Source organism: Merops nubicus, unplaced genomic scaffold (genome assembly GCF_000691845.1).
Source record: "Merops nubicus isolate BGI_N331 unplaced genomic scaffold, ASM69184v1 scaffold1502, whole genome shotgun sequence".
Classification (NCBI taxonomy): Eukaryota; Metazoa; Chordata; class Aves; order Coraciiformes; family Meropidae; genus Merops; species Merops nubicus.
This window is the reverse complement of record NW_008594061.1, coordinates 286,203-309,210: the sequence shown is the minus strand read 5'-3', so window position 1 is coordinate 309,210 and position 23,008 is coordinate 286,203. Positions and strand designations below refer to the sequence as shown.

Sequence of the window (23,008 nt, the reverse complement as noted above, 5' to 3'; positions counted from 1 at the left end):
TGTATCCATCCTGGGCTCCTCAACAGTGAGTTAGCCATTACCATTGCTCACTGTGAAGCTAATTCTTTAAAAGCTGTGAATGCCAAATTTTTCAGATACCTAGTCACAAATACTGGCATTTATTCTTCCTTGCTCAGGTCACAAGAGGGTGACAGAATAGCTTCATGTCACTGACAGAAGCCAGGCAGGTCAGAGAATTGAAACTTAAGTTGTCAGTTCTTTGATCAAAAAGTTATTTAAGAAACCAAAATGCAAGGTTAAGGGTTAGCCTGTGAGAGGATGTTTAGTCTGAGATGGTGATCAGGGCTAACATATATGAATATGTAAATCTGTACATTCATTAAAGCAATTAAGGCATTGTAGCTCTAAAGAGAAAAAAAAAAAAAAAAGTATTTCTCTTACACTGAGGTGTTGGGTGCTTTTGTTTCAGAGGTGATGAAATGTATGACTAAGGACAGTTTGAATATTGTCTGTTGCAAAGGAAAATATTCAGAACTAAAGCTGTTTATTACTTTAATAGCAGCACACTATACTGCAAAGAGCAGGACCCTGAGGCTGAAGAAGCTGAAAGAGTCTTCAGCTGGGCTGAAACACACCACCTTTGGGGGGTACTTTTCAGATTCTGTGGTCTTGTTTTCAGTCATGCTGTAATCATTTTTGGGGCCAGACAGGCACCTCAGAAGTGATGTACTGTAACATGCCTCTTCCTCCTGCATGTATGTAGCTGGATGATTTGGATCAGGAAACTTGGTGGTGCCTTGGGACCCTTGCCCCAGCACTGGCAAGGCAGGGCAGTGCCCGTGCAGACCTGTCTGCTGCCCTTGCAGAGGACAGACACCCAGCGTGACTCACACAGTGCAAAGGAGGCTCAGGCAAGAATTAATATGTATTATTCAAGAAGTACCAATCAGGATCTTATTGTTCTAGGCAGTGTGCAGACGTATAATCAAAACTGTCATCCAAAAGCCTACAGTAACATTGTGGGAAATAAGACAAGTATAATCCAGAGACACGCTTGAAGGGCCTTAAAGAATTTAGTTTCCAGATACAGTATATCTGATACTAAAAAATACATTTGACCTTGTATGAAACATCTGATCATAGAATGGTGTTTAACATATGGACTTGTGTTCTGCACAAAGTTACTTCGGAATCAGTGGGCCTGTGCAGTTTCTGACCTAGTGCAACTTCTCACTCCATGAATGTGTAGAAAGCAGCAAGTGTAGGACAGCAGCATGAAGGGAATAGATGGTGAAACATCCTGTGTCATTCCTGGCTTCATGAAGCAATGAGAAGGCTCACAATGAAATTTATAAAGTCAGTAGCTGACATCACCAAAACTAAAACAGGTAACATACAGACTTTGTTCAGATTTCTTTGAGTCTATAAATGAGCAATTGTGCTGCATGGGTCTTTAAAAAAAAAAAAAAAAAGATAAATATTTGCCACACTGAGCATGGGTTCCCCCAGCTGAGTTTACAGAAGGTAGGTAGAGAAGAAAAATAAACAAGCATCACCACGTTTTGACACTTGGCTAGAAAAACTGTGGAGAAAGACCCAAGAAGAAAGACAGCAGTCATTGAGTTGTAACGCTATGTTACATGCAAAGGTGAAAATGGTGCAAAACCAGCGCAGGCCCAAATGCTCTTTTCAAGGAACTTTTGGGCTGCTTGGCATCTCTTCAAGTTATAGGACTGGGGATTTGTGGAGTTCCTGAGTGAGATGCTAGTAGGAGATACTGTTTTACTGACTGTGACAGGAGCACGCTTAATCTTTGCTATAAAGCAGTAAGAGTGCTCCCAGGATGTGACCATCAGAAATTGTATTCAAAATTGGCACTGATGTGGAAAGGTTACAGATATATTCACAGCTAGGGACAGGGTTTAAAAATGCTTAGATTTCATTTTCTTTGGGCTGATGAATGGGAAGATGATTCCTAATGATTATTGAGAAAAAAAAAAAAAAATAATCCCAGAATTGCTGAATCTGTGGCTTGCTTGTTATCGGCATTGGAGATGAACTCAGGGCTAAAAGCTCTGCTTCCTACCCTGCTACTGGGTGCCTCGTGGGCAGCCAGAAAGGCCATGTGCTGTTGCTATATGTGAGTCATGGAAACTGTCGTATTCAGGTCCTCTACCCATGTACAGTGAGGAGAAGTGACAGACTTTTGAGACCTTCCTCTTCCTCTCACAGATTTCTTCATCCAGCTAGGTTAATGATGAACAGTGCAACAAAATTAGGTGATATCTCGTCTTCTCCTCTGAGACTGAACTGAAAACATGGATTCTTTAGGAGGCTTTTGATTGAGAGAGAAAACATGAAAACAGAGAGGAAGTCTGTTCAGAGTCAGATCAATTTGCCCAAACAGCTCAGTTTTTCAGCTGACAGCATTTTAGCACTCAGAGGGGAGTTGTCAAAATCTCTCTACAGGCAGCCATGTCCTTCATGCTGAGACATACCTTATATTATCTGAAAAAGAATGAAGTAAAGAGAAGAAAAGAAAGACAATGAGGTGACTTGGATCACTGTTCCTTTAGGTCATGGAGAAAATACCCACCCTTGTTTCATTTCTTCATCAAATAACATATTGTTAATATCATTTACTGCTTGATCACTTGCTTTGGACTGGAGTTTATCCCCTCTTGCAGGGACTCTGCACCATAGGTGAAGCTTGACAGCAAACTGGAAGCAGAGCCAGGCAGGCTGTAGATCAAAAGGAGTGATTAATGAAATTAGGGTGCACTGACATGCTCAGAAAACAAATTACTCATCTCTTTGCACTTTCTTAATGAGAGCAGTTGATAAAAATACCTGTAATGAAAAGATTGTTTTAAAGCTAACGTTGTCTGGCAGTCTGTTCTGGGCTGTAGTTGCAGTAAGGAATAGTCACGGAAACCCCTGGAAGACAGGAGTTAAGGTGTGTGTGGCTGTGTGGCTATGTAAGATGGAGTTCATTAAGCTGGACAAGAGGACGTACATTGGGAGCCAGAGAGGCAGTCCTGTGTGCTGAAATTGTTTCTTGGAGGCTTGAAATAATGAGTTCTTGGAAAGAGATTTGTCTGACGTAGAAGATGAGTGGAGGTGAAGTCTCACCTGCTTGGGAGGTGGCAGAGGAGAAAGGGAGAGAATCACAGCACATGTATAGGCAGTACCAGGGATGTATGACATGGGAATGGAGACCATGCTACATGTGTAGAGATACAAAGGCTGGAAAACAAAGGCAAAATTGGAGGGGACATCTGCTGTAGGCTGTCACAAATGAAGGAAAGTGAGAGTGACAACTTCTCAGACCACATCTCACAATATTTGAAACCACAAGACACTTCAATTACCATCTCTGGGCTGGTGACTTTCAGATCTACCTGTCTACTTTAAACGTGTCTCCTACCATGTAATCCAGCATGCAGCTGATTTCTCTGACAGCCTCTTCCCCCCAGCACCCTGCAATGCTTTGCCACTGAAATTTAAGCTCAACATGGCAAGAGCTACTGCATGATTTCTTCTTCTCCCCCACTGCTCCCCTTCCTGCATGGACAAGAGTGGCACAAGGAACAGAAAGACAAGACTGTCTCCCAGGCTCTGCCTGTGAGGAGTGAGCATGCTGTAATACATTTGGCTTTCATTAAAACCCTTGACCTGGAGTTGTGAGATGTAGCTCTCTAAATTATGCTGGCAAGTGGATTAAAAGCTGTCTGAAAGGTGGTGAAGAATGGATGCAATTGGTGGGAGTCTCCCTGGGGCAAGGAGAGAGCCTGGTGTGGGGATGGCAAGGACGTCCAGATACAATGCCACTACTGTTCCCAGGTGCAGTTTTATGTTACGGTTAAACTGATAGCTGTCCCCATCCCACCCCTGCCTCTTTTATTCCTGCCCTTTCCTTTGCATCAGATCTGGCACTGCCGCCACAGCAGCCTGAATTGGTTCTGCTCATTGAGCCAGTGGAAAACTAGTAATTATTGTTTTCAGTGGGTTGTTTTCCATCAGATCGGCTCTAGCTTGCTCTGTGCTTGCATTAATTGCCAGATCTGCTGGAGGGGAGGGGATGGAAATGCCTGACCATGTCCCAGGGGAGGGAATACTGCTGTGAAATGCATTAGCTATAACACAAAGCTTCACCCTTGGCTAAGAGTGCTCAGGGATGAGAGATGAGGGAGACAAGAAACATGGGCAATGGCAAGAGCACAGCAGCAAACAACAGACCCTAAAGGAGCACAGGCAGGGGGAAAAGAGCAAGCAATGGGGAAAAAAATAAGGCAGAAGAATCTCAGTCACAGAGGCAGCAGGATTCCTCCCCCACTCCAAGAAAGGGAAAACAGAGATGAAATATTTTTATGTTGAGATCTGCTGCTCAGTGTCTGGGAAGGAATAGTAGGCAGCCCCAAGGAGATACCTTTCAGAGCAATGTAAAGATCAATTTTGCCTCTACAGGAGACTGTCTAGGTGACTTTGGCTAGGTTTCCCCCAGAATGCTCATCCTGATTTCTCCACCTCAAGTCTCTCCAACCTCATCTGGGGCAGAACAGGCTGACTGGACCCACTAAGGCAGTTGGAAACATCCTGTTTGACTTCTGGGACAAGAGCGGAGTAAGGACACTGGGAGCTGGCACAGCACTCTTCATATCAGATTAAATCTTTGAGAGGTGGCCAAGAAAACCTCTCTGGGCTCTGCTGTATATTCCCTGTTGCTAAGCCCACTCGGGATGGTTTGTGGTTACCAGTATTCATCACCTGCCCCAGGGCTCTGAGGACTGCGTTGCTCCAAATCCCGCAGTCTCCTCTGCACCAAAATCCCTCTCCTCCTCCCCCCCACCCTGTTTTCCAGTGCAGGTGACTGGGAAATTGTATTTCATAGCGCAGTGAGCATATCTGGGAGTGGAAGAATAATACAATGTGTCACGCTTCCTTAGCCTGCCAGGCAAGTTTTTGGGGAGCAAAGCTCAGAAAACATGCAGCCCTGAAGGTCAGCTGCTGCCTTGGGCACTGGGGGAAGCCAGACCTGGATACAGCCTTCCTTCATGTGCTGCTATACGAGGGGAAGATAGGAGGTCTCTAACATTGTTTAATGATAATGGCATGTGTGAAATATTTCCTAGTTGTTTTATTTTTCTTCTTCCTCCCTGGCCCTCATACCAGGCTCTGATACTGCAGGGTAAATTCTGGGACGTGCACTGGAGGATGCAAAGCATCACCGAAGTGAAGGTGCTGCTAAAACAAATGTTTTTAAGTCCTTAGCAGAGGGGTAAGGTTCATCTAAACACAAAACAGAAATTACTGTTTGCACAGCAAAATGAGGAATCTCAGTATGACTTCAAGCGTCACCTCTGACTTCAGCTGGGACATGAGTTTCTGAGTCCTAAATGCTCCTTTGAAAATATGCAGCTGCCACTAGTGAAAAGCCTCCAGTTGCTTCAGCTGCTCTGATACTCGGGCAGTTTTTAACCCATTCCTTTGGCACTACTTTTGTCCTCACTTTTGCCTGCAGTTCAAAACTAGCCTAGGCCCTCCTGGGTAATGGCTGTCACGTAAGGGACAGTTTAGTCATCAAGAAAGGTCGTTTTGATTCCTTTCCTCTTGTGGTTAAAGCTGCTGTTAGTTGATACAGATTTAAAGCAGGAGTAGTACATGCTTGGAAAAGACCAGTCCATTTTATCATGCTTTCTGCTCACACGAGTATGCCGCCAGGTGCTGCTTTTGGATTTGCATTTACTCTAAAACACAAGATGCATGTGTGACAAGGACTTAGACAGATGTCTGCCCAGCTCACCCCTCTCCCTCCATCCTTTACTGAACGTTCTTCCTCAGCTCCAAGGTTTTCTTTGTGTTTGGCTGCCCCTGTGGCTGAGCCTGCAGTCTGCATTGCTCTGTACTGGGGAACTCATCCACAGCTTGGAACAGGGAGGTGAGAACCCACTTCTTATGTGTCATCTGCAAATTAGTTCCTTGTGAGTTTTCCTATTGACTCCTCTCTTTGGAAGGCAAAGAAGTAAAATGTCCTGCATCTCCTACACTCAGACTTTAAATTACGCCTGTAAGATAAGATGCATGAGCGCACAGTACTGGCATATGAAAGAACCACTATTTTATACATTTTATGACAGTTTCAAAAACAATGTATAGCTAAACAATGTATAGAGTTGCAGTATCATAATTTCGCTCCTGTCAAGAACAGTATGGGAGATAAAAAACGTTTGCTTGTTTTACTGGCTTTGCACAGAAGTCATCTCCTTGCCATGAGTTGTAGGCTCTCTGTTGATGCCATTGAGGCTGCTGCTTTCAGTAACCTCTTTTTTTTTAGAAGGTAGCCACGACCAGGATCCATCAGTCCCTCACTGCACAACCACACTTGCAGGTACCCTGCTTTTCCTGCTGCAGTTGCTATAAGCTGGCAATGATTCCTGGCATGAAATACAAGAGGCAAAATTGTAGCAGAGAAGAGATAATGTAGTCAGAAAGCGGCCTCTGGAAAAGAGGTTTTTCTTGTATTCAGAGGCGTGCACAGCTTCAAGGGACGGACAGGGAAATAACCCTGGGAAAGAGAGAAGAAGAGGGAGCGGACGAGTTGCTGCTACCCTAAGGAGTTAAAGGGGCAATGAAAGATGAAAGAGAGATACACAGATGAAAGAGAGATACTCCATAAAAGTCCATGAATAAATGAAATGGTGGACAGAATCAGTGCTAACTCTGACATGTCTGAGGTGGGGAATGGCTTATAAAAGCTTTATTTAAAAAGAAAGCTTTCAATGCAAAATGGAAAAGGGTGGGCAGTGAGGAAATGATGTTTTGTAAAGCTAGTCATTGATGAAAGGCAGAAAAAAAAAAGGCTGCCAGGAGAAGTTTGAATATATGCCAAGTAATAGGGCCAAATGAAATTTATTTAATGGCATATTGAAAGAGTTTATTAGCAAACCTACCAGCTTTTTAATTTCTCTTTCCATATTTTTTAATATTTGCCTACATATTATGGAGTTCAAAAAGACGCATGAGTGGAGAAAAAGGGCAAGAAAAAAAAAGGACTCATTTTTGAAATTAAAGAAGATGAGACTAATGATCCTGGAAACTGAAATCCAACAAAGTGGAATGTAGTCTTCAGTTAGGTAATAAATCAGATTTAAAAAAAAAAAAAAAAAAAAAAATCCCGTTAGCAGTTAGAGGATTATAGAAATGTGACCAAAATGTAATGTTGTCTTTTGCAGATCTGATGATCACAGACAAAGCAGACTGACTTTAAAAATGGAATTTTCCAGTTACATGGAATAAAAGGCCACAGCATTCAAAGTATACTTTATCTGTAAAGATTAATCAAATTACCACTATGTTTTCCAAAACCTTTCGTTAGAAACATATTCAGCATACCTAATGTGTGCCCATCCCATTGTTATTAAAAAAAAAAAAAAAAGTGCATACAGAACTGAAATCAAAGTCTCATGAATCAATGTGTGTTTTCACAGTTATTAACTTAACTCATTAGTGATCCAAGCCAGCGGGCAAACAGAATGAGATATTAGGTCCATGGAGGTGACTGCCTTCGGAGGTGCTGACAACAAGGGATGTAGGAGAGGCAATGTATGTCAGAGGTACCAGCACAAAATGAAATTAAGTCCTCTGCATGAAGTGCTAGCTATGCTGTCTAAGCTGGATATTGAGAACTAGTGAGCTTGTGGAAAGCAAAAACCTGCCAAAAGAGGCTGGAAAATGGATGGAAAACTAAGCAAGAGATGCAGTCTCGCATGGCAGCAAAAAAAATGTGTTGCAGTGATCATCTCTGGATGAGGACAGTAAAGAAAGAAAGGGACTTTCACCCCTTGAGACAAATAGTTTGAAGCATGCTTGTTTAAAAAATATATATCCCAGTGGTTTCTCATTGCTGCTGCTGGAGCTGGGTCAGGCACAGGGCAGAGCTGCAATGCGGGTGCATGACTGTCCGTGCCCCACCACAGTACCACTGGCACAGAGCCAAGGAGCAACAGGGAAAAGTGAGGACCAACCATTGTGGTGACTGCAGTTACCTTCATGACATTGCCAGCACCGGAGCTTTAGGAGGCAAGTCATCAGATGTTTAGGAGGTGTCTCATCAGATGGTTTAAAAAGGCTTAATTTTAGTCTAGTAAATGCTGGTGTTCATTCTTCTGGCTTTTCAGGGTTTGAATCTTCCAGTCTAATGTTTCCTATTCAGGTTTTCTCTATAACAGTGCAGAGTAAAATCTTGGGAGAAAAAGAACAAGGCAGAAAGGCTCCCTGTGTGCAGACATGATGGTGGAAGCTGTGCTCTAGAGAAATCAAATGTTACAGTCAGTGGAAACTTGGCATAGGTTCAGGAGGGAGGTCTGCCCTATCGAATGCTACAAACAGTGGGTATGTTTCCAAAAAGGGCTGGGGGGAAGTGTTTTTAAACAGATGAGACTGCTTTATTGCTACTTTCCTTGGTTAGTCCACGCATTTGCAGATTTTCTTTAGTTTTATATCATGTCATCTGTAGATGACTAAATCACTTAAGGGCAGATTTTTGAAGATGTGTGGATTGTTGTTTTCTGTCTGTGAGCATCCAGATCCCTTTAAAAAAATGAAAAAAAAAAAAAAATCCCTTAGGCCGAGCTATTTTGTTTCCTTCAGTATTCACAAAACATTACCTTTGTTCTTCTAAGTTATTGGCTTTTTAAAATGTGTTGCATCTCTCATGTGTCAGGCATGAAAATAATGGCCAGTCAGGCACTTTTTCTAACCCACAAACAGCTCCTTCATTTCCTCTACCTGAGGAAGGCCATGCAAACTTTCAAGACCATACCTGTATTTCACTCCCCAGATTGCTGCTACCAAACATCCTTCTTTTCCCTTTGCTACAGCACATGCATCTGGCTTGGCTACTATGCATGCCATATGTCTGTCCTCATTGAGAGAGGTGGCATGAGCAGGAGACAAGGAGTTTATGGCTAACCGTGTCACATTTGCTATTTGGCCTGCCTCACCTGAGATGTTTTTGACATTTATAGTGTTGGCTGGACCTGAATCCTTGTATGATGCAAAAAAAAAAAAAAAAGGCAGATACAGACTAACACGCTGTTATTTTCCCGTGTTAGCCCTTGTTGACTGTTGCCCCCCCTGACCCTGCTCCTGCCACTCACAGGGAGCCATGGCCAACACGAGGAATCGGGTAAATGGATCCCAACCTCAGCAGTTAGATACAAAATTGGCAACTCCATTGCACGTTACTTTGATGATTATGTTTGATTGCTATTTACTTTTTTACCTGGAAGATGGCTGCAGAAACACCAGATGGTTATAGTCAGGGTGGGATTTAGAGAAGGCCATGCAAGCTGTTCCAATAAGGCATGCTCAACTTCCCATCAGCAACAGAGACATCTTGACCCTTGATATTTTGTTGGAAGCTGGTTTTTTTGTTGTTGTTGTTGCTTTCCTAAATAACTAAACGTTGAGCTACTTAATTGAAATGCTGCAGTTATTTTTGGAGCATCCTGCAGAATTCAGGAAAGACTTGACACTGGCCGTTTCCTTCCCTATAGGCACAGATACAAGGCCACTATTGATTGGTATGTGGGCAGCTCTTCAGATTGAAGAGAAATCAATCAAATAAGCTCGTGGATTAATACATGTGCAGGTAGAAATGAAAGCCTTACAGCTGGAGAGAGAGTCACACAGGAAAGTTTTTTTGTAGTAGCTGGAACTGGAGAGGGAGAGCTTGAAGTCATTCATTGCAAGAGTTGGGGCTTGAACTAAGCATCTGAAGCTGCAAAAGTCACAAAAATGGACTGGGGGTGACACCACTTGGCAAAACTTGGCCTGTCAGTCTTTGCAACTGACTTGAGCTGCATCAGTGATATCAGCCATATCAGCCTTCAAAATCTTGCATAGGACGATTGGGTAAAATTGTGTTTTATTAATGAAGTCAGTGGCAAAATCATGAAAGCCAGAAAGACTGTTGCTCTGATCCTCTAATTCGGCCTCCCAACTCAGAGGTTTTTTCCATGTTTGTACCAGGGCTAGGGCTTGCTTTAGGCATCCTCCCCTTGCCACCCTTCCCTCAGCCTTCTCAAATGTACTGCTTCAATAATAGCAAAACAAAAGAAAAATTGTGATTCTGTTTTTGAACAAAAAGGTTTACAAGGTTATCTTGATCCTGAATGTATAATTTGGGCCACAGATAGCAGTGAGGAGCCTTTGTTTCTTGTATGGGAAGACTGTGATGAGTCTGAAGAGCAACTAAGCCGAAATTCATGCCCAGAAAATTAAGCACAACAATTGTTTTTGTTGCTTTTTATAGACAGAGTATTAAACTCCAAAATTTGATTTTTAGCATTACAGTCTAACAGAATCCAAGTTTGATTTTTTTTGGAAGTAGTGTGTTTTGCATCAGCAGCAAGTAGATAAAAGCTTTCTCTAACTTGTTTTGTTTCTCACAAGAGAGAATCTGATGCTACTACTTCCTCCATATTAGGTAAAAGCTTTTATAAAACATTCATAAACTTCCATAGTTCTTACTGAATTGTGATGAACATCTAAACAAACTCACAGATGTTTTGTAGTCTTTTAAATATTGTGCATGTGTCTTCTTTACTCTAGCCTAGCACTTTAAGCATGAAAAATCATTCTTTTTTGTACTTGGGATCACTTGGTCCGAAGACTGAGCAATGATCTCCTGTGGAGCAGGTCCAGGGGAGGGCCACAAAGGTGATCAGAGGGCTGGAGCACCTCTCCTATGAGAACAGGCTGAGGAGTTGGTGTTGCTCAGTATTGAGAAGAGAAGGCTTCAGGGAGACCTTCTTAAGTATCTGAAGAGGGCCTACATGAAAGCTAGGGAGGGACTTTTTACAAGGGCTTGTAGTGATAGGGTGAGGGGTAATGGGTTCAGACTGGAAGAAGGGAAACTTAGATTAGATGTAAGGAAGCAGTTCTTCACTGTGAGAGTGGTGAGACACTGAAACTGCTGCTCAGGGAAGTTGTGGATGCTCGATCCGCTGGAGGTGTTCAAGATCAGGTTGAATGAGGCTTTGAACAACTTGATCTACTGGGAGGTGTCCTGCCTGTGGCAGGGAGGTTGGAACTCAATGATCTTTAAGGTTGCTTTTCACCCAAAAAAAAAAAATCCCACAAACAACCCCCAAAACAAGAAAACAAACAAACAAACAAAAAAAAAAAAAAAACAACAAAAAAAAAACACAAAACCCACAACAACTCACCCATTCTAGCAGTATGTCCATAGGGCAAAAAGGCCACTAGCCTCCTGGGCTGCATTAGGCAGAGCATGGTCAGCAGGCTGAGGGAGGTGATCGTGCCTCTCTTTTCAGTACTGGTGAGATGTATCTGAATGTTGAGTCCAGTGCTGGGCTACCCAGTAGAAGAGTCAGGGACTTAGTGGAGCCAGTCCAGCAGAGGGCCACAATGACCATTAAGGGATGGAAGCATCTCTATGTGGAGAGAGGTTGAGAGAGCTGAGACTTTCCAGCTTTGACCAGAGGTGGTCCAGGGAATCTTAATGCTGCGTATTAATACCTGAGACAGGGGTCGAGGAGGGGAGTAAAGGAGATGGAGCCAGTCTCTTGTTACAGGCATCTAGTGATGGGACAAGAGACACAAACTGAAATATGATTTTTTTTTGGAAAGGGTGGGTTTCTTTTTTTCCTGTGGGGGTGGCCAGGCTCCTTACCCAGAGAGGCTGTGGAGTTACCCTTGGAGATACTAAAAATCAGACTGGACAATTGCTGTGGGCTCTTGTTGCCCTTGGGCTGGATTAGGTGATTTCTAGAGCTCCCTACCAATCTCAAGTACTTTGTGTTTCAGTGGCATCTTTGAAGCAGCAAATGGAGGGCCTGTCCTGTGGTTTTAAGGGCACTGATCTGCACATTGAGGAGCTTGGAGTGAGAGCAGACTGCCTATTTCTCCTGCAGAACTAAGCAGCTATTAAATGATTACTTGTGCTCACTAATGACATCAAATGGACTTTTAACATGTAAACGAGAAGGGGAAAGCAGGGCAACTTGTTATTAGCTATGGGTTTGCCTGAAGCAGATTTCTCATGTTAAAGCACTCTAAAAGCAAATATAGAATTTATGATGTGTTGGTAGATTTTAAACCTGAATAACGTCCAGTTGTTGTAATGGTTAATAATGCAAATTATCTGAGTCAGCCTCAGTGTAAAGCAGTAAATATATCCTGCCCATTCAGACGCACTTATCTTTTTTTTTTTTTTTTTTCCCCCTTTCCCATTAATATTTTATCCCCCTGAAGAGATGTTTTCAACATATTATGTGCACCAGCATACTGTGCTCGTGGTATTCCTGGATATCATTACAAAGGAGCCTGAAGACTGTACTGCTGCTCCACTGCCTGTGATGCTAGCTTGGAAATTACTTGGAGTAACAACAGCAAGTGTCAACAGGGAGCCGTATTAATTATTTGGAATGTGTCTCATAAGAGGAATCAAATGCTTTTATTGCAGCACGAATATTACTTGAAATAGGAAGGTTACTCTAACTGTTATCGTAATCTATGTGTCATTAACTTTCCATGTTTAGAAAAAGAGATTAACAACCCTGTAAAATTGTTACAGTAAATAGATGTATTATATCAACATGTTTTTATTATAAGTAGAAGTTTCTCTATATAGTTACCTTCAAATTACTGAAGAGGAATTGAATCTTTAGCAACCGGGGAAACTGCATAGCAGCGTTAGGAACCAAAAAGCTTCCACACAGGTGAAAGCAATGCCAAACTCCTCAAACTGATCTCTGCATCTTCTGCAGGTGGGAAAAACAGATGCAATTGTGTTTCATGCCACACTTCCTTCAAAAATTGCTGTGACACAGAAATGTTTGCTTCCTTCTTAGCGTGAGATTAACAGATTGAACGGGTTGCTGTGAAATCGGTTGTCTTCTGTGGCATAAGGTCTTTCAAGAGAACACTGAAAAAAGTACATGGTGGTGGTAAAGCAGGTATAACTGAAGTTCAGCATAGTACCCATGTCTGCATGGGAAAAAAAAAAAAAAAGGGAGTGTTTTCAACTTCTCATCAAGTGTCTCTCTACAAAATGGAAGTTCATTGTGAAAAATGCACAATGAAACAAAATCCTCTTACACCTGTTTTGAATCCAGTGCCATAAAACTCTTTTATGTTTAATCATAGCCCTGATAGATCTCTGTAGGAAACAGCAGAACTAAAACACTTATTTGTCCACAGGACAGGCTCACCATGGGCAGGTTTCCTACATTGCTCCACCGATCCACCTCGATTCAGATCTGGAGAGACTGCCATCCAAGGGTGAGTTGGTGACACAGCCTCTATGCATGTGCATTGCAAGCCAGCCATAGGTGTGAGTGCAGATCATTCATTTGTTCATAGAGCCTCCATAGTAAATTTATCACCCTCCATTCCATGGACATTCTCATGAGCAAATTAAATCCTGTGACAGGGCTATAAGAGATGACCATGTCCCATGTTCCCCATTACGTAGCTTTGAACATACCATCTTGTTCACAAGCTGTTTTTCTCTTCCTGTTAGTTTACTTCTGCAGGGACAGGTATGCCTTAGGTCCTGCCCTCTGCCTTCCACCTTCCCTTCTTAAGGACAGTGCACAGGCACAGGGAGCTGGTGGCAGGGTGCAAAGAGGCAGATTTCAGCTGCTCCTCTGGTGAGTGAAGCCACAGAAGTGGTTGTGTGGTGGTTCAGGCCTGGATTCAATCCACATTACCATTGCTTGAGTTTTTTCCTGGAGCTGCTGAGGAGACATGTTCACTCTAGAGGATGACTCAAATTTTATGTGAGCTGATTGCCCTCGGGAGCAATGCTAGTAGCTGATATGTGTGGAGTGAGTACAGAACAGCTCCGCTAAGACAGATGGCTTTCTCAAATAGTGCAAATAAAGTGATATGAATGTGAGCCTTTGATTTCTCTGCCCCTTTTGGAGTATCATCCCCTGCCTGTGTTGTGATGAACCCCCAGTGTTTGCCTCTGTGGCGTGGGGAAATGAGCTTGTCCCCAGAGCAAGAGTCTGTGCTGGTGCAGACTTCTTATCCCTCCCTTTGCTCCTTTTGATTAGGTTGTCAGTATTCAGGTAGGATTGCAAAATGACCAGCTTATCCTTCTTGTAATGGATAGCAAAGCTGAAATCAAAGAGGTATAAGGAGAGATTTCTTTGTCAGCTCCAGAAATGAGTGTGAACATCAAACACTGGAAATGTTGTGGAAGACTATGAGAAAGAGGACAGCCAAAGTGTGTTAGTAGGGAGATGCACTGTGGCTTAGGTTTGGGGTTTTCCCTTTCTTCTACTCTCTAAATGGTGCTACAGTGGCCAAAAGGTTACAAGATTGACCTTTGTAGTGTTTGTTGTCATTCTGCCCCAACACTGTAAGGCTGCGTATGTTTGTGTGTACATGTGTTCCTCTGCGTGCTCATGATGGAAAAATGCAACATGTTATTGCAAGATTTAGCTGGGCAGGCACACTCTCGTTAAGTAATATGAAGAAAGCTGTCTTCTAAATCTCACTTCATTATCCATCTCTAATATTCTGGGAGGCAGGAAAAACTTTGTGTTGGTGAATTGCAGCTGCAACTGCAAACCATGCTCCTCCAAATGGCCCAAGGACTTTATGGGCTATGTGAAAGCACATTGTTAATGCTCTTGGTGAGAAAGGCTCCCTTAGTTTTGAGTGAGCTTTTGCACCAACATCCATGCGGCTGGATCTGTAACTACAAGTACACATTTGCTGGGAATTTGTCCTTTGCAAGTGTGAATGTGTGTTTTCTTAGCTGATGAGTAACACTATTAAGAAATGGACTCTTGCTGCACAGAAGCTGCCTCCGCCCTATTATTCCTTGGTTTTTCCTCTTGCATTTCTGCAAGGTGGAACCATGTACTGGATAGTGGAGCTTGGGTGTGAGAATGCTAGATTTGCAATCCTCTCTCCAAATCTGCTCCTGTCATGACCTTACTTAGAACAGCTCAATGTAAATCCTTGCCATGAGGTCTGTAGCAGCTTATGGAAGACTCAAGGATGCTGGAACAGCAGCAGCCAAAAAAGCTGCACCTCACTTTCTCCAAGAGACTTGAAGACGAACACAAATCTTCAGTGATCTGCCTTTTGTGAGGACATAGCTACCTCTGAAAGATGAATGGCACTGCCACCAGGAGCAGGGCAAAGTGGGTCAGGCAGAACAGTTGCAGCGCTTGCAGAGAAGGTAAAATGGAGTTTGTCCAACATAAACTGCTGTATTAACTTCTTCCACCTGAGTCTCCACCCCGCCTGTTGAGAGATCTTAAAGAAAAGGCTGCTCAGGGTGGAAGGACTGATGTTACTGCTGCTTTGCACTGGTAAAAGGACTTGAATCTCCCTGCGTAACTTAATAGTAGAGGGCCAGGGAGGCAGCCAGCTCTGAAGACATCAATCTATTGTCTGGTGAGTAGGGGATGTTAAAAACGCAGTCACTGGGATTCTTTCCTGAGGGAGGACCAAGGCTTTCTTCTGACTTTGGGATCTGAGACATGTAGCTCTCCTCACACATCTGTCTCATTTCCAGTCTCAGCATCCAAAATTTACTAGAGTGTTGTAATAATAATGATTTTTTTTTTTTTTCTAAGTATGTGAGGGTTATGATTTTTTTTTCTGTTTAGCTGCATTTTCTGACACCTTAGGACATGCTCAGGTCACATTCCAAGCTTCATCCCATAACCACAGGAGCTGTTATAAACAAAGGAGACAAAACCACACCTGTCCTGAACCCCTCATTGGCTTTCCGTCTTTCCAGTAGCTGGAACTCTAGAAAAAGAGCAAAATTATGACAGTCATCATAAACCACTAATGCGTTTGGCTGTTGCTTTGATGCTTTTAATTTCCCTTCTTCGTGCTCCCTCACACTGAGCTGAACACCAGGTGCAGGTCAGTGTTGCACTTAGAGTGGCAAAAAGAAGAAGCCCCTGTACAATTTTAATTGTAATACATTGATGCAGAGCCAGAGCAGGGATATAAAAGCATCTTTCCTTCCCGTATTATTAAGAAACGATACAGCTTTAGTGCTCCTGTGGGCCTATGCAGTTGCAATTCTCAGCTGGCAGATTTATTTGTAACTGCCTCTTCCTTCTCCTTTTTTAAAAAAAAATTATCACTGGTGACATTTACACAGATTGTTTATGCATGCAGGGCGTTTTTACCTGCCTTTCAGAGTCCTGATGCTGGTAGTGAATGGAGTATATAAACTCCAGTAGTTTACTAGTACATTAGTGTCATCGTGCATTACAGGGTAATTACTCTGAGCCACTGCTCTGTACAGTAACACAGTAATGACACTATAAATCACTTAATAGGAATGAGGCCCTGAATCAGCATTTCTTATCAAGACACTTCTTATTCCTCATCCCCTTTTTAATTTGAGGATGTTTTCAAATTAGTTCCATATACGAAGCACTGTTAACCATTATTTTTACACCTCTTCCAAGTCTAACAGTCTGGGCATCACTACATGATTTTTATGCAACCATTTACACCATCCATATGCAGAGTAATTCCAGGGATAGCTGAGACCTCAGGTTGTGATCTCATAGACTGAAGATTAAATCTGTGTTTAAAAATGGATCGCTGGTTACTGACATTAGAAAGGAGTTTCAGAGATGAGGGTGATGCTGATACCCTGGCTTAGAAGGGGATTTTATGGAATTATCATATAAAGCAATAAATTAAATTTAGCATTTGGACTCAAATTCTGCCAGGTACTAAAAGACAGAAAATAAGTGAATTAGACTCACTGAATCTAAAACTATTTATAAAGCTTTATAGAAGGAGATTTTAACATATATGTGGAATCATATTAAACATAAAATATATGCCTGGCATTTAAACCAAGGCAGTCTAAAAAGCCCTCCTTCCTTGTTCAGCTGGTGTTTTGCAAAGGTTTCCTTCAAAGCTGAAGCTCAAGAAGTAGTTGTCTGAGAGATACACTTTGATATACTTGAAGTCAGTCGAATTCCAAAACATTAATTGATAATTAAAACCATGCATTGATATCCAGTTCTAGAAATAAATAGCAAAGGAACAATGGGAAGTTTTCAGCCTTCTGTGCAGATTTCTTTAGCCAGGGAGGTTGTTTTGGCCCCATTTAAGGCACTGTGGGATTTTTTTTTTTTTTTTTCCCCCCCTGTAAAGCTCAGTTGTGAGGTTCAGCCTCTGTAGATACAGAATATCTCCTTACCCCTTGGGTAGTGCGTCAAGGAGACAGCCAGAGGTTTTGCTGGTTTTTCCCCCTTTCTTCTCCAGCTCAGTGACATGTCCCTTTGTGCATTCTTCCGTCAAAAGCTGCACCCATTTTTCCATTTTATTTCCCCTTTGCCTTTGCAAGTGACTGAGAGAGAACTGTTCTTAAACGTCAGAAGCACTGAGAAATCTTATTACCAGAAATAGAGAAGGTTTTTTGATGCACGCATTCGGTGTCTTTTTTTTTTCCCCCTTTTCTCTCTCAAAGGTCCCAGAGAGGGTCTGTGGCTTTGCAGATGATGTGGGAGGATCTGACAGCTGGGCTCATTGCAGAGCCCCAGTCCTCCTCCCCAGGTCCAGAGAAAGGGGAGCGCCAGGCAATGAGGCCCAGTGGCACTCCTTGCCTTAATCCAAGCCGACACATGGGGTCATGCATCCCGTGCCTGCCAGACCCTGAGACACCCGCTCTCCTGCCTCTCTTTCCCCAGGTCCAGCACTACAGGAGAGGTGCTGTTCATGAGTCCCTGCTCTGAGCCAGTGGTGGCCAGGCACCTCCTGTTTCCAGGCTTCTTTATTTTCTGCTTGAGTTCCCCCTGGAAAAGCCATTCTCACAGCTCCAGAGTCCTTTACAGAGCCCATCTGCTTCTCTCTGAGGTCCCAGTTTTACTCATCCTGTTCTTTCCCTTTAGAGATAGTGACAGCTGTACATTTCCAGCTTCTTGAGGTGATATTATTTTCCTGTCATCCTTCAGGTGGGAGAGTCTAGGAGGAGGCTAATTCAATGCCTTTGAGTCAAGAGAGTACCATGAGCTAGATGCTGGTTGGAGTCCCCCGTGCTCAGGACCCTTATTTTCTTTTTCCCTATGCAATGTTGGAGTGCTACGTAAAGTCCAGGTCTTCCTCAGTCATGTACAAGGTTTTCTTCTTTGCTTTAGCTCAGCCTTTGCTCCAAGTATGACTGCTCTCAGGGTTCCCCCTTCACGACTGCCCTGAGCTTGGTGGAGGATCTCACTTGCTCCGATATGGGGTGAGAGTGCTCTTTGCAGCAAGCCAGCAAAACACATGCAAGATTTTCTCGTTCCCTGTGGCTTTTCAGGCAAGTGAGGCATGCAGGTAACTGGTGTTGCACCAGCTGCGTGAGAGGGAACTGGTCACTATAACTGCATGGTCAATAGAAAGGCTTTGCAATGTCTACAAGCATCTACATCATGCAAACATCTACTGTGAATTTTCAGCTCTCTTGTTTTGAAGCTGCATGTATGGATTTGCTTGTTTGTTTATTTTTCATTTGCACTCCACTATTTGTCATGATGGGCAGGCTCATTTAAAGGCCTTGGCCTCCAGGCTGAAGATGAGTCTTCAGACAGCTCAGCTTGGTGACAGGGTGGGTGTTGGGAAGTGTGATCAATGGACAGGTGGATAAAGGAATGCATTGCCAGAGATAGAGCTCAGTTTAGTTGTGAAGATGTTGGAGGTATGAGCTCTGATACAAGGATGTCATGCTTTTCTCAGTCTTACCTAGAGCTCTCTGAAAATCTGTTGTGGTGGCTCAGATCCATACCAAAACGTCCACCAGACTGGACTACACTCATTTCTCTGGAGCAGGTAGCTGCTTTGAACATGGTCCATGCTCCATATTTATTAGTTCCTCATTAGGTATTATGAGTGGTGATAACTAATATCATAACCACAGTAGCCAGAGGTCCTGAAAGTCTTGCAGTGAGCCTGCAGCTCTCCTGTTTGCTCGTTTTCTTTAGCAAGGTCCCACTTTACATCCTGTAGCTACCCATAGTCAGAAAGAGTTAATTGCAGGCCGTTCACCATTTTCTTTCTTACTATGGTGTTGAACTGTTGCTCTTATTTCTCTGGAATGTGTGTTTTCATTGCAGAGGGGCACCTCAGGGCATTGCTGTTTATTTATAAGATAACAGCGTTCACTCTAGCAGAAAGCTGGCGTTAACAAAGTCTCTCAAGGAGGAGTGCTAAATCCTGTATGCTGGTGGGAACTGTTCAAAGTATTTACACTTGAAAATGTTTAAGGATTTTGGGGTGGAGGGGGAACAGTCTGAGTGATGTTTAACATCTAGTCATCTAAAAAGAGACGAAAAAGCACTTTTAATTTTTTTGCTTTGTTTTGTTTTGTTTTGTTTTGTTTTAGCAGCTAGCTGCTGCCTTGTAAAGGAATGTGCTATGGAGATCAGCCTGAACTGTAATTTAAAGATGACTTGAAATGTTATTCTTTGTAAGCTTTTTGAAGCTGCGATACGACCTGATAAGCTCAAAATGGACACAGACATCCACCCAGGATATTCTTTTGACAGTGGATTTCATTTTCTGCTGTACTGAATTGTGCCACTCGCCATCAGCAGTGGAAGTGTTCACCCACCTGACAGTGGCAACAGCTGGAATGCAGAGTCAGCTATGGCAGTGCACCCTCAACCATCACTAATCTAAAGTGAATGTCCTATTACCAGCTTGAAAAAAAGCTGTTGAACCAATTCAACATAGAAAAAAAAGAGTGCAGTGCTGCATACAGCAGGAGACCTTTCTCAAATTTTTTTTTTTTTCCCCCTTTTCTGCCAGACTAATTTTTGACTACACTTGTCTTTCTGAAATATTTATAGGGCAAATAACTGTTTTAAATGAGCAGATGGGGGAGACGTAAGACAAGCTGTTAAATTAATAAACATGTGTGGTGCTTTATCAGTAAGGGAGCCCATTTTGGCATTTCTTCTGGATGATTTGTATGGCCTATCACCATAGCACCTGGTGCAGGGACAAGAAATGGGCACTTAATAACCAAACAATGTGCAAACTCCTTCCATTATAACTTCATTATGTCAGATATAATCGTCTATAACTAGATGTCAAATACATAATTTATGTCCAGCTTCCCTGTGGAATAGTGGCCATATGAATGAATGGCCCCATTAATGGGAAGGAGCTTTTACTGTAACTTTCCCCTCCTGGTACATGGTCCATTTTGTCATCTGGTATTAATTCTGGATCATTTCAGGGCTGTAGAAAAATGCCTGTTATATTTATATTTGTGTAATGGGAGAAGATGGCAAATAAATCATATGAGAGGTCAAATTTCGGGTCCACTGATTTCCTAAGCCATACTCCTGTTTAGAAGAGAATAGGATCAGTCTGCAGCACTTTGATGGAGAGGCATAGCTGACCTTCATTTTACCTGTCCAGAGACATTAAAAAGATCTACAGCATGAGGTAACACTTCCTCTGGAAGCCCTCTGCCACAGCTGAAGTGGCCCTTCCAGTGGCCTTCCTTAGCCAGTGGAAGGTCTTCATCTGCTACCGCAGCTGTGCTGCTTCCTTCCTGTGTTGCATGTTACATCTTCTCTCATGTCCTATGGTGCTTATTTACAGAAGTGCTCTATGACATACACGATGAAGTGTGTCATCATCACCTGAAAGGATGGGGAATAGGACAATAATGTTTTCAAGAGGAGTCTTTTGGAAACGTACGCATTAGAGCGGGACATGGGATTCCAGTTGTTCTGCACAGGGCCTGTGGATATTCACAAATGAAATAGGTGCAATTCAAAAAATCAGGTTGGTGTGAGTCCCTTAACAAAATGCCTTTTATACATTTTTATTACTTATTTTTTTTTAAAATATATGTTTTGGGGATAAACTCCTGGTGGAGAGCAACTCAATACTGTAAATCTGGGGAGACTGTTAATAATACAGCTAGGAAGCTGCTTCTGATATAGCACCATTGATATAGTCTTGGAATACTGTTACTTAATGAGAAAACATGTTTTATTCTATTGCAGCTACAGCAGTAATATTTGTTTTATTCTTCCTCAGGTATAGATCTGGATGAAAAGTTATCAAGCTAACACCACTTACAATGGTAGATAACTTCTTAGTGTCTAATAGTTTCCTCCCACGGCCAGTCAGTAAAAAATGATTTGAAGACTAGATAATGTATGGTATGTTTACTTAAGAAAATATTAAAGTGTCCTAGACTTGAGACTTGGATTTCTGAGTGGCATGTATACTAAAATATTTGGAGTGGTGGAATATCATGTAACATCTATAGCATCTTTTCTTGGAAAATATTTTCTTTGTTCTTTTCATCCTTTTTATTTTCTGTGGTTGTTACTTTTGACTGTGTGTAATATCTAAAGAAAGCAAATCACCCTTACAAATTTTTATTTATTTTTTTTTAAATAAATATATAAGTTCTGGTTTAAGATATGTTAGGAAAAGCAGCTGATAAAGACCTGGGCTGTCAGCGTTGTAGTCTGGCTGCCATCCTATAAAATGTAGAGGTAGTCAATGAGCAGGTTTAACATGCTCTTGTTGAAGGTCTTCAGCTTCATGCCACGCATCTCCAGAAAAGCAGGAGTATTGTGTATTGTTACAGAGGAGTCCTAGTGAAGTGATGTAATCCATTCAGGGGGAAATTTATGCCAGTGAATTGCGTCTTGAAAAGCACTTTTGGAAATTCCATCCTTAATAAATGCATAGTAAATGCTGATTTACAGATAAACATTGTGGAGCTGCATTGCTAAGATTGTAACTTGGCTCTCTCATAAGAGGCCTCATGATTTAAGTCTTTGAGCCAAGTAAATTTGGCTTGATAACCACAATATTTGCTCGGAAGGCAAGGACTGCTATCCTCTAGCTCCAAATGGTTTTTCAGTTTGGCTCAATGTAGTTCCTTCTCCTTGAAAACTCATAAAAAAACAGTATTTAAAAGATCTTGATTGCCTTGGAGAAGATATAAGATACTAAGGTGGGTTAAATGTAATTATAAGGGTTAGAGGGCTGGCATGCATGGGGCTGTTGGCCAAAGAGCTTTCAGGGGTGGAGCGAATCAACTGGACTTGGGACAAATAGAAGACTTTGCCCTTACCCATCTGAGGATCCCGTTCCTTTTGCAAATATGGTCCACAGGGAGTCTTACAGAGGGCTCTAGATTAAGCATGTTAATTTGTAGCAAGTATACCCCTTGTTTCACTGCAACTGTTTTCTGGAAAAAAATTGCTTGTGCTTTCTTCATGAAAAAATGACTGCAATTACCAGTGCTTTCACGGCAGTCTTCCCTTTAGATTTTCTCTAAGTCCTGGTTTCATCTTTATTTCATTATGAGTGCTATTTTGCACAGACGTGAGTGTGTGCATGTCTGTATTATGCCCACAAATTTAGTAGTAGACATGCAGCAAAATAATACTGTTATTGAGTAAACAATTATGTTTCATTTTCTGGAATAAAAGGGAATGTGTGCCCATAAATCTTGTTCTAAATAATCTTTGTTGGAGAGTAAAAAGAAGATGAGGTTTCTAAATTCATGAAGGCCCTTCACAGTGGAATCCAGTGTGCCACTGAAGTGGAACAAGCTTATTTATATTTTATTGTGCTTCTGGATCAAGCTGCATTATTATGGGCTGCATTCCCCTGACACTGTAGCTGTTGCTAAGGAAGAGGTACGTTATGTTAATATTTTGTGATCATAACTATATAAGCTGAGTTCTGTAGATAGAAGAAGTTAAAGGGGGGAAAAAGTGAAGTTAATGCACCATTTTGATTAGAGCCTCTGCAGATTGTTGCTCACATTTAGAGGCAAAAAGTAAGCTTGAATCTGAGAAGAATTCACGGAGAAATCCAAATAACTGAAAAAAGTTGTTCACTGAACTTTAAAATTGCTCAGCAGTAGGGATCTGGAATCAGTGCTACAAAGAAGGAATCTGGCAGAAGCAAACTGAATGCTTTTACTCAACACTTTCAGTGAAGAATTACTCGACCTTCTCATGCCTTCATGTATTTTCATTATCTAAACAGAGCA

The 23,008-nt window shown here is 42.2% G+C and overlaps 1 protein-coding gene across 1 annotated transcript in view; it reads left to right on the top strand.

Moving 5' to 3' along the window:
• The window catches only part of LPHN3 (latrophilin 3), a gene marked incomplete at its 5' end in the record, with an annotated part of 170,479 nt that overhangs the window by 21,079 nt on the left and 126,392 nt on the right, over positions 1–23,008 (top strand). Inside the window, one exon of the mRNA XM_008935601.1 lies at positions 13,189–13,269. Within this exon, the coding sequence (XP_008933849.1) occupies positions 13,189–13,269 (81 nt within the window). The remainder of the gene's footprint in view (positions 1–13,188; positions 13,270–23,008) is intronic.